Source organism: Cydia splendana, chromosome 19 (genome assembly GCF_910591565.1).
Source record: "Cydia splendana chromosome 19, ilCydSple1.2, whole genome shotgun sequence".
NCBI classification, from domain to species: domain Eukaryota; kingdom Metazoa; phylum Arthropoda; class Insecta; order Lepidoptera; family Tortricidae; genus Cydia; species Cydia splendana.
In genome coordinates, this window is record NC_085978.1 from 9,936,979 (window position 1) to 9,949,064 (window position 12,086).

At 39.4% G+C, this 12,086-nt stretch overlaps 2 protein-coding genes across 4 annotated transcripts in view; one reads left to right on the forward strand and one right to left on the reverse strand.

Moving 5' to 3' along the window:
- The window catches only part of LOC134800209 (flotillin-2), a 395,117-nt gene that overhangs the window by 307,612 nt on the left and 75,419 nt on the right, over window positions 1-12,086 (forward strand). The gene's annotated exons all lie outside the window — the stretch shown is intronic.
- On the reverse strand, window positions 645-9,630 carry LOC134799993 (glucose dehydrogenase [FAD, quinone]). 2 transcript variants are annotated; one of them, XM_063772429.1, is made up of 5 exons: window positions 9,468-9,630; window positions 4,503-4,568; window positions 3,775-3,919; window positions 2,898-3,068; window positions 645-2,227 (listed from the first exon to the last, which is right to left on the reverse strand). In XM_063772429.1, exons 3-5 carry the CDS (start codon window positions 3,917-3,919, stop codon window positions 711-713), a joined length of 1,833 nt encoding a protein of 610 aa, XP_063628499.1. In that variant the 5' UTR covers window positions 4,503-4,568; window positions 9,468-9,630; the 3' UTR covers window positions 645-710. The 2 variants fall into 2 exon arrangements, with proteins under 2 accessions (XP_063628499.1, XP_063628498.1); XM_063772428.1 differs by having other exon boundaries at window positions 4,495-4,568.

The following is a 12,086-nucleotide window of genomic DNA, read 5'->3' on the forward strand; positions in this document are numbered from 1 at the left end:
TTCATTCGTGAACGTCCGACACTAGTCACTAGACAATACTATAAAGTATGGTCGAATATGCTTCTTTGACGCTCGTCAGCACTCACGACAGTTGCAGAACTTTTATAATAATATGTTTAATTAAAATAAAGTTATCTGTAGAATCATGAATCGGTTAAACCCGATTTATTTTTTAATAACCTACCTTAGTTCCAGCTAACAATCTATGAAAAAACTTTTGTACGTGATTCCGGCTTTTTATTATATCGTACGCTTTTGCGTAATTATGTCTTTAGGTTATGAAATTTGGAGCAGTAACACTTCAAATTGATTACGGTGCTATCATCTATGCAAAACAACGACACGTTTCTATATGAAATAGTTTCAAGAATTTAATTGGCCTATTTCATTTTTTGATAAGATTTTTAGAATATTAAGCCTATATTAGTTATAAGACTTCCTATTACCATTGTGGGTTATGTTATGAGTGACTGAAATACATTGCTGCTGATTTTCGTGCTGTACCTACTTTTCAAGTAATCGAAATAAAGAAAAATGACAAAACTTGTAAATGTAAAAAATGTATAATTTAATAATTTATTACTACTTACGTCTAATATTTACAATAAAAATTACGCTAGAAGATGACTTCGTAATTAAAAATGGATACTAAAATATATTATAATACTGGGATCATTTAGAATTGGTTTGCAAATTGTACCAAATTGGTATCAGTGATAGTATCGCGACATTCTTCGCTTTAGCCAAAACGCTTTTATCATATCACTGCCTTTTTCGCCGATCATTATGATGGGAGCGTTGGTGTTGCCGCTCACCATCACGGGCATGATACTGCCGTCAATGACGCGTAAGCCCTTCACTCCATACACTCGGAGTTCATCATCTACCACGGCTTCAGGGTCCCAGAAAGGCCCCATTTTAGCGGTCCCCACCGGGTGATACACCGTCGCTGTGAACTGCCTGATCATGCACTCCCAGTACTTATCACTGTATCGGGGTACCGCTCTACAGGCAGGGAAAACGTTCGGGTTTAATACGGATCCAAAACGTTGAAATGCTTTGGTTCTGGATAGAGCTACAGCAATCTTCACGCCTTCGACTAGGGTTTTAATGTCCTCTTCGTCTTTATCCGAAAAATAATTTGGGTAAATATAAGGATAGTCGTACGGGTTTGCGCTCCGTAGTTGAATGTAACCCGTGCTCTTAGGCCTTAGCAGCATGGGCATAACTGACCAAACGTCCATATTGTTGATCGGTCTAAAAACAGCATTGTAAAAATTTTCAGTTAATCCTTGAATCTTCCTTAACTGAGCACCCCCATCGGAACTAGTTGCGCCGCTCACAAAATGGAATTCAATATCAGGGAAATCATCCGTTGCGTTCGCATACTTAGTATTTACAAAAGCTAATCCCTCAACTCCTCCCAAAATAGTCAGCGGCCCAGTTCCTAAAACAGCATATTCCATCATGGTGCTCACCGATTGCAAACGGTTTTCAACTATAGCTACATCTTTGTTAATCATAAAGGTAAGTCCTCCAAGTGCAACGTGGTCTTGCAGGTTCTGTCCAACCTTCAAATCTTGTAGTACCGGTATTCGGTGTTTGGTCAATTCTTCAGAAGGGCCTATGCCGGATAACATTAACAACTGAGGTGAATTGATTGAACCCGCAGACAGTATTAATTCCTTTCGGGCTCGAATCCGATGGATCATTTTGTTCTTTACGAATTCGACACCAAATGCTATTTTAGTTCGTGGGTCTATTAGCACTTTTGTCACAAATGAATTTATGGATATGTGGAGATTCGGACGATTTTTAGCAGGTCTTAAAAACGCTTTGGATGTAGAGCACCGACTGCCTCGCCGAGTCGTCCCCTGAGCGACCATGAAACCCGTTTGTTTTTCACCGTTGATATCTCTGTTCATGTATCCCAACTCTACTCCAGCGTCGACGAAACTAGTAGCCAAAGGTGTTCTGTAAGGAGCTTCAGCCACGGTTAGATATCCTCCTGTGCTGTGATAAGGTGTTTGTGCCAAGTATGGATTCTGATTGTCTTCTGATTTCTTAAAGTAATAAAGAACGTCTTTGTAGCCCCATCCCTTGTTGCCTAAGGATTCCCATATATCGTAGTCTTTCTTGTTTCCTCGTAAGTAAAGCATGTAGTTCAAAACTGAACTACCACCAAGAACTTTTCCACGTGGCCAGTTGCACCTGCCATCTTTCATTGCTGTAAATAAAAAGGAGGCTTTTAGTTGGTACCTACAATTTAAATTTATAAAATCCATGACATAGAGAATCGTAACGCTCGAGAGAGGTGTCTAAATTATCGTGGTGAATGTTCCTTTTTTAACTTAATACATTTATTTTTGTGATCGCCTCAAGTATCGAACTTAGGACCGCCAGGTCCACAGGCAGAGTCACTAGCTACAAACTGGGCTAAGTAACTAAGGAAGAATGTATAGATAAAGACAGGGGTCTCCAAACTTTTTTACCCGAGGGCCATATTGCCCTCAGAAACTTTCGCGCGGGCCACCGTCAGTTTTTTCGCCGGGGGAGGGTGTCTGGTTGCTGCTGTTAGGAACAGTTCCACTCTCAATGAATGCGGAACCCCTGGAGCCTGGCTCCCGAAGGCCGGTCAGTGGGCACTCGCTTTGGGTGTCGGCGGGCCGGATTGGAACGCGTCACGGGCCGGATTTGGCCCGCGGGCCGGGGTTTGGAGACCCCTGGATTAAGATAATGATAGCATTGCAATGATGCCTAATATCTCCTAGTCTTAGCATTTTTAGTTGCATTGTTTTTTTACGAGAAGGAAATTAAGCCGTATTGAGATTAGACTATCTAGTTTCCTTCCCCGAAAACATTTTCAATAAACTTGTAATTGTAATTGGTGTAATTACCTAAACAGAACCCATTATGAGGCTCAGTCTTGTACGCCCAGTCCAGCTGGCTATGTTGCAGATAGCCGGCCAACAGAGGAACGTCGGATATCTCCGTCTCATGGCCTCCGGCTTCTAGGAGTAGAACCTTCCAGTGGCCCACTTCTGATAGTCTGTTCGCTAACACGGCTCCTGAAATATTCGTTTTAAATTATTAACCAAATGTTAACTCGTTCAGAATAGGATATGAAGTGTAGGAACTTCGTAACATCTTATTCTAGATATTCGATCTCAACTTACTTCATAAACAAATATAAGTAAAATTTCCAAACAAGATACAATTGAATAAATTTAAAAGTGGAAAAATTACTGTCTTGGGTGAAACTTGAACTCACGGCCTCAGGATACAAGTCTCACCCAAGACAGTAATTTTTCCACTTTTAAATTTATTCAGCTTAATAGCATCGTTCGCAGACGTTACTGCTTGTTAAAAATTAAAATAAGATACAATTGACTAAGTGAAAAAAGTAATGGTTTGAGTCGTTTAAAGGATATAAAATGTCACATAAGCCAACATCGAAAGATTTACATTACAACATTCTACGACACTTTTAAGGGATCTTGGAGTTCAATGGAATTCGGGAATTGGATTGGATGCACAATGGGTTATATTAGAAAAGCAACGTGAGCACTCACCATCAGAACCGGCGCCCACTATGATAAAGACGTACTCCGCCAACATGTGAGATTCTTCGATGTCTGCAGGCCTGCCCTCCGGGTCGCGCGGTCTGCTCGTACTGGAAGTACGCTATAGTCGCTACCAACGGGTCTATCCGGGATAGCCTGGAGTCTGGCTTGTGACGAGTTATAGAACAGAGACGTGACAATGACAACTCACCAGCAGAACCGGCGCCCACTATGATAAAGTCGTACTCCGCCAGCATGCGAGACTCCTCGATGTCCGCGGGCCTGCCCTCCGGGTCGGTCTGCTCGTACTGGAAGTACGCTATGGTCGCCACCAACATTGGGACGAACCATGCCATCTGGAAACAACAAACCTCTTTCAATACTTGAACAAGCCTCCTCCTCTCTCCTCTTTTAGCAAATTCCGAAACGGCGCTTAAATACTTGTATTTTGGTAGAGTTCGCGTGAACAAGTATGCCCTGCTTAAATTATAAACTGCTAACTTACAAAAGAATTAAGTAAATTAAACTTAAAAGAAATGATTCCTCGACTCGATCGATCAAGTCAGTTCAAGTGAAACGTCTTTTCTGTAGGCGAAAGTAAAAAGTCACTAAATGTTTACAAAAATTGTAGACATTTGTTATATTTAAAAAAGGAAAGACTTAAATCTGTATAAGTATGAGCCAATCTTTCCGAAAGACGTCAAGAACGTGCCGCCATCTCCTTCGAGGTCTGCCGTGACGCCGCACTATGTTTGGCTCACAAGTCGTTTGTCAAATTGACGTCTTTCGAAAAGATGGGCCTAATATTGCCATAGAACGAGACGCGTGGAAGAAAGAGAGGGAGGCCTTTGCCCAACAGTGGGACACAACAGGCTAACAAATAATAATAATAAATAAACCCCCCAAATTGTAGAAAGAGGTGCCATATTACCTGCATACCTGCGGATATGGCGGTGCCGGCGATGGCGTCCGCCGCCGCTGTCATTAGGGAACTCATGTTGTCTCCTGGAATACAAACATACATATACACATGCATATATATTATATTTATACAGCACACCACACAAAATAAATATTGAAGAAATGGTGGCCGTTGGGGCAATGTCGTCGTACAGAGGTGATGGGGAACAGGAAAACGCTGTCAACTACAAGGTGCATGGACGGACCGTGTGAAAACGTTTACAAAATAAACAATTTAACATATAACACTTCAAAGTCTCGCGTTTTGTACACATATTTAATTACACAACGGGTCTACCGCGATATAATTTCATTTTATAAACTAATTTCGGGTAATTTAGTGGAGTTTTATTTATATTTCCGTTGACACTTGCTGGCACGTCACTCTTTCCGTGACCACAGCTGGTGCAACTCAGCTGAAACGTCGTAATTTAAGGTAAAAACAATGAAATTATATCGCGGTAGACCCGTTTGTGCAATTAACTTTAACATATAGAGTTTAACAACAGGCAACCTCATTGCAGATAAGCGATCGCTTGACAGAAAGCAATACTAATTGGTTTGAATTAATTAACCGATTTTTTTATCAACCCTTATTATTAATTTCTAGTTAGGTATTAGTCAATGTACTGAGTGTCACAATTATTGCATACCGGTGTAACAACAATGCGTGTCATAGTTGCGCGGGCGACGATAAAACTATAAAAATGAGTATACAAATTCAGATTTACGTACATATATAAGTAAGTACTTAAGACAGTTCAAAATCGAATGGATACATAATAAAGGCGTTAATGTACCGTGTTGCATATATGTATAGGTATCATTTTTGTTCAAGTTGATTGGCTTAATTCGGCTCTCGAAAAGGACGTATAACTAATTCAGTTGCATTACATAGAGGTGGGATTCCACCAGTGTGCGGCACAAGCATATTCAGTACAGAAACACTTTTGCCGCACAGTGCCGCACACTGGCACAATCCCACCTTTAAAGGAACTAAAGTGATATAGGTTAACAACGATAGCCCAGTTACTAATCAGTCTGTCAATGTCAGCCTTTAGTATAACAGTAAATAATGTTTTATAAACTCATAGCGTCACAAAAGCAGCGGCCTTAATAGCCACGACGTGACGATTTCGCATTTAGCACAGTTGTCTAAAAATATCTTAACAGTTTTGATTCTTAATCCACATAGATATAAGTTCCTAGCAGGAATTGTTCAGTTTAACATAACGGTGTCGGTATGTCGGATGAATTTATTAAAATAAAAGTAAACTGTGTTTTGCTATGCCTTAATACGGAGGTCAAAAGCTGGTTTATTTGGAACTAGGGTTTGCACGACGGATCCGAAATGTATGGGAATATCCGCGGATCCGGATCCAGATCCGGATAATTTCATACATTTCGGATCCGGATTGCAAACCCTATTTGGAACAGTCTATAGGCGTAGAAGAAATAATATGTATTTCTTTTTAAGTACAACGTATAGACTTTAAATATTTCATTGCCATTTTTCGTAAGTACAGAGGTTACGGTTAAGATTCCTAAGGGCTTACCGCGAAACACGTTCGACGTGTTGCCTCCATGTCACACTTACGTACGAATTTACAAGTACGACAGAGAGGCAACGCGTCGAACGTGGTTCGCGGTAGGCCCTCTGAAACGATTGAAGATTAAAAAAGTTGTTTGTCTTTAAAAATACATATATTATTATGTAAATTTATTCTAAGAATGTCTGCTGTGAGTTTAGTACGTTTGAAATTAGAGCTTATAAATCTTAACGTTAGCCCAGTAAATAAGAAGAATGTTATTTTTTTAATATTTATCTTTATTGCACAAAATATATACAACAATGTAGAAATGGCGGATTTGATGGCAAATGGCATTATCTACCAGTCAACCATAGGGCCAGACAGAGATACATAGGTACAATTAGTGCAGAGAGAAAAGTTTATAGGTGTAAGTCTATTTTACCTATTTTTTTGTTACGGTTCTATGTGTATATTGTGTTCTCTTTTGCTATCAATCAGCAATTTACTACCAAATCAGTTATGGTGCACTTGAATGGACGTAATAATGATAAGATACCTGCACACTACAAAATCAAATCAAGTGCAAACAATTATCACGTAATTGAATTTTCTTCTGCAAGCTCGTTCAATATCGATCATAAAAAATCTAGACTGATGAATAAGAGGTTCCTTTGAAAAGTAGGTACATAATGTACTTGTGCTTAAGTACATGTGCCAGTTGCGGAAAGTTTCTAAAAAGATCAAATAATTGTCAAAAATTTCAGGATAGTTTCATAGGCATCAAAGGTAACTTTAATTTTAGAAACGAAAAATATTTTTTCACATAGGTACAAATTAAAATAGGTTTCCTAAATTTTACAAGGTGGAAATTTTGCAATTTTGGAAAGTTTCCGACGACACATCAGTATGTTTAAGGCACCTTAGTAATTAAACGGATCAGAAAATGTTTGTCCACATTTTCGTTAGACATAATTTGGTTTTTGGGGCTGTCCATAAATTACGTCATCGATTTTTGACGATTTTTGACCCCCCCCCCCCCCCCCCCCCCCCCTTAATATCATCCAAAAATCATGCTTCGAATGACCCCGTTTCCTCCTACGTCATGCTACCATCATCCGATGTCCAGACCTCTCCCCCCCCTTATTTGAAATGACGTAATTTATGAATAGCCCCTTTCTCAGACGCGTAACTTTTCAGTATTGCCATAAAAGGCCTGTGACCACTGCAGTGGGACGTATAAGTATATAGGCTAAATTATTTATAGGATAACTTAACGAAAATCCTGAAAAGTTAACGGTTTCAGAATTATGAATAACGATAATCTGACAATCATTATGACTTTCAATAATTATGACAAACAAACGGATCCGACATAATAGTTTCATTCTTATTGGGGGGTACCTTATGTATGAAATAAGTACAAGGTGCGAGAAGGCGTCATCTCAGCCTCAAAAAGCATCGATCGACGTTATTGTGTTTCACATGGAATATATTTTATATTTAAACGTTTACGAATTATCGCGTAAATTAATCTTATATTTTTCTAAATATAACTTAAGTATGCTAAGAATGTAGGAGTAGGACTTGTAGTTAATAGTCAAACATCTTCGTGGCCCTATAGTCCGTCATACCCGTGTTAGTCCACTCGAGACGGGATGCGTAAAGGCATTTTCCCAATGTAAAAAACCGAACAAGTGCGAGTTGGTCTCGGCCACCCAGGGTTCCGTATTATTTAGTATTTGTTGTTATAGCGGCAACAGTAATACATCATCTGTGAAAATTTCAACTGTCTAGCGTCTAGCTATCACGGTTCATCAGATACAGCCTGGTGACAGACAGGCGGACAGTGGAGTCTTAGTAATAGGGTTTTTACCCCTTGGGTACGGAACCCTAATAAAAAAGGACTGTACTTGCTTTATTGAATTACGTTTACAAAAATGATTAGCAAATACTGTCGTGTAGAAAGTATATTGATCAATGCTCTGGCCTCTGTGCCCAACTTTGCTAGTTGCCATCCAGAATGCTAAGAGGTTTCGGTGAAAATCTATTACGTAACGCTATTAAATTATGGCAGTGACATGTGGAATACCAATCAGTCCAGTTAACTGATTTACAGTGGCTACATAATTTACTTTGACAATCCGCCTCTATACACGAAAGAGGCATCTAAAGGCACTTAAAAAGAGGCATCGGCACAGGTGTGAAAAGTTTAATCATACATAAGTTACGAAATAAAATACTTTTCATTTTCATTTTTCATTTTCAACTGATGGAAAATTAATGTTTAAGTACGTCGAACTTGCTAGAGTTAAATATTAGGGCTCGCTGTGTTGTGTGTGTGTTTTGTTTAATCATTCCGCCCATCGGAAATAGTATGAAACACTAATTTTTTTAACATATTTAATTACACAAACTGGTCTACCGCGATATAATTTCATTGTTTTTACCTTATATTCCAAAATTTTAAGTTTAAATTTTAAGTCTTTCCGTGCAACTCAGCTGAAACGTCGGAATTTAAGGTAAAACCAATGAAATTATATCGCGGTAGACCCGTTTGTGTAATTAAAATAGTGTACAAAACGCGAGAGTTTAAAGGACAATTTTTTTTCTTGAATAGTAAATGTATGATTTAGTACTTTAAAGTAAAAAAAACTACAGACAGTTGGTAAATGGGACATCAATGGGATTCATTTATTTTTGAATATATCCAAGTTGTTCTTCGACTGTCCGTTAAAGCCCTGAAAGCCGTTAGGATCCTTTAAAGTCTATTTTTTTATTCGGTAGACTAAAATGACATTTCCTAGTGTGAACATATAATAATATTTCATAGTATGAAATGTCATTTTAGTCTACCGAATAAAAAAATTGACTTTAGTGCCACAATTCAAACGTTATAAAATATAGTGTAAAAAGGATAACATTCTCCGATAATACAGTGACATGCAGTACTTATAATTTATAATTGTTTCTAACTGTATCAGACGCGATTGTTTAAACTATGGTAATAGTCATATTTGGTACAAATTCGATTTTGATGCAAACATTGGAATAGGTACATTTTTTGTGATTTTACTATAACGGCAAAACAAAATGGGCCCGTTATTTGTACGTATATAGGTACCGAAACAAGACCGAAGTTATCCCATAAGTGTTCAGTGAACAATGTTTTGCACGGAACACTAAAAATGCTTTTTATATAATAATCAACTATAAACCATTGACAAATACAAAAAAAATAATAGAAGCACAACAACAAAACAACAAATAACTCATCCAAAACGATGACCGTAAACAAAGCATGAAATAGTTGTAGTCGTTTTAACCAAAACAAGCAAAGCATGTCTCGTAAGTGGCTGGTAACTAATCTCGCAACATGTTTTCAAATCAATACAATGCAGAAGAAACAACTTACCTTAATTTTCTATGCTTTCACGTCCACATGTAACCAACAAGCCATCCAAAGGAAAACATCGGAAACAACTCATTCACCGTCCAAATTTCACTTCAACATTATTTTCGAGTCTGATAATGATAACAGAACACTTTCGCTTGCCTAAACCCTTCAACTGTTTAGAAGTGAACACTTCACTAAGAAACTCTTAACCACTTTATCCAATTGGCAATTACTAGTAAATTACTGCTTTTGGTGTAAAACTGTAGTTAAACACGGTGATCTAGACACGCGCTTTACCGTTTGCTCGGTATGTAACGGGCACTTTCTTCGGCTGCTCACGATCAACTCCTGCGCACGTAGTTCGTTTACCGGCGAAAGGTGGGAGCGATCCATTACAATGTTTGGATGGTGACAGGTGTTTTGGAACTCATTATGTTGAGGAAAATTGGAAGAAAATTGGTCCTCTAATCGTAGTAAGTGACTATATGTTCAGTCAAGATTGATTCATGAATTAGTGATAGTGTCATTTAAGTTGATTGTTTTTTAACCTGACTCTTGAAGAAGGATGGTAATATTTTTGTGTATACCTACTTAATATCCATTTATTTAAAAAGTTCTGCAGCATGATGCCGGACGGAATTCTAAGCGAGAGGTGTCGCACAAAATATTAATAGGTAATTAATTACAATCAGACTGTTCATTTTTTATTTTTTTATTATTGGATGCGTTAGTATTTTTTTTACCAAAAAATCTACATTCATTATCATGATGAGGGCAGCGAGGGACCGTTCGTTGTGGAGATCCTTGGGGGAAGCCTTTGTCCAGTAGTGGACGTCTTTCGGCTGAGATGATGATGATGATGATGAATTTTCATGATAACTACCTACTTGGTCAAGAACACAATGAGTAAAGCCGATTAGTTTGGAACCGGTGTTTAGTCAAAGCAATAATTGAAAGATAATTACAGACAAACAGTTTTGTTTGTACAATTAAAGGCCAAGCCACACCGGATGCGTATGCGTAGACGTGCACGTGCACGTACGCGTCCCGATGCGTTGTATAATACGAAAACTCATACGAGAGGACACACCGCTTGCGTGACGTGTGCGAGACGTGCGCGTACGCGTGACTTGCACGCAACGCAGCTCCGACGAGACAAACCGGCTGCGTGCTGCGTGCACGCGTCCACGCAGCGGAGCGGCAACGTCGCTTCGTTGCGTGCAGTGATGACGTTGTGTTTAACTGCGTTCCCTATGAGAGGGCGAACCGAGCAGGTTCGGACACGCACAGCTCGGTGCTGCATAGGTGCTGTGCGTGTACACGCGCAGCTCGCTTGTATTTATTTACAACTCGGCCGGTGCGCGTGCTGGTTTTTGAATATGGATTCAGTGATAAAAGAAAAACTAATTAAAATCGTTCGTTAATACGAATGTATATTTACAACATAGCACAAAGATTACAAAAAATACGTCTTATAAAAATTTAATTTGGCCTGTGGGAACAAATCGATGTTAGGTATTAACGATACTATTGGCAAACAAGGTTGTTGTATTGTGAACTATTGTGCGTCGGTGAATAATATTATGTATTCTCAATTATCTCGATTCAAATATGAGACATTTTTATCCTCTAATTGCAATGGCGGCATTAGGTGAGCTGCTTCCATTTGCAACGGGAGTTATAATAACATGATGTAGGTAGGTACTGTCGCAGGAGTATTTTATTTTACTGCACGCATGACTGAGCTGCAGCGTGCGCCTGCGTGGCGTGTGCAGCACACTGCGTGGCGTGCGTTGCGTGACGTGCGCGTCACCCGGTGTGGCAGGGGTGCTGCGCACGTCACGCAGCGCACGCCACGCAGCGTGCTGCACACGCAGCCGGTGTGGCTCGGCCTTAAAGCAAACCCACTCGGAAACAGTCGGATGCGCAGCCGACCATGGCGCTGACTCATCCATGCAATGCAACTATACCCTCGTTATATGGCCAAAGGAAGTAAGTATCATAGTTCAAAGAATCTTCTAGTTGTCTCTGCGTAATGTAAAGCCCAATTCGGTCAACATACTATTATTTTATCATTAGTAGGGTTTAATATTTTCCTTCAAAACAAACAAACCGGCCATGCAAGAGCAGTTTTTATTGTAGGTAGGTAGGTACCAGTTTTTCGGCGTAATTGATTTACATTTGAGTTAAATGCCAAATTACAGCTTTCTAGCACTAACGATCACGGAGCAAAGCCTTGGATGGTTAGACAGACAGACGGACATAGCGAAATTATAAGGGTTCCTAGTTGACTACGGAACCCTAAAAACGTCAGTTTTTAATTTGATATTTTTGTAAGGAAATCGGAAGTTCAAAAATTCGACTATGTAACGATGGTCACAAAATAATCCGAAGAGCGTCTTTGTAGCTGCAAAGCGTCCTAGAGGGTAGTATTCCACCTGTCGAATTTCTTTGTCCAATATCAGTGCGTCTCACTCTATCATTAAAGCAAAATGTGAGACGCAATGCACATTGGACAAAGAAATTGAATAGGTGGTCCACCCAGAGTTGACGTGATGCAAGTCATGTTCTGTTTGTTCCGCTAACTGGCCATCGGTAGATCTTCTTGCACCAATATAAGGTCCACTAACGGGCAGT

Bases quoted from the DNA above. Each gene is read 5' to 3' on its own strand.
- LOC134799993 (XM_063772428.1), bottom strand. From the start codon at position 4,560: ATGAGTTCCCTAATGACAGCGGCGGCGGACGCCATCGCCGGCACCGCC. The intron at 3,069-3,774 runs GTGAGTTGTCAT...CGAATATTTCAG, and splicing joins AGTGGGCGCCGGTTCTGCTG to GAGCCGTGTTAGCGAACAGA. The intron at 2,228-2,897 runs GTAATTACACCA...TTTTATTTACAG, and splicing joins TCATAATGGGTTCTGTTTAG to CAATGAAAGATGGCAGGTGC.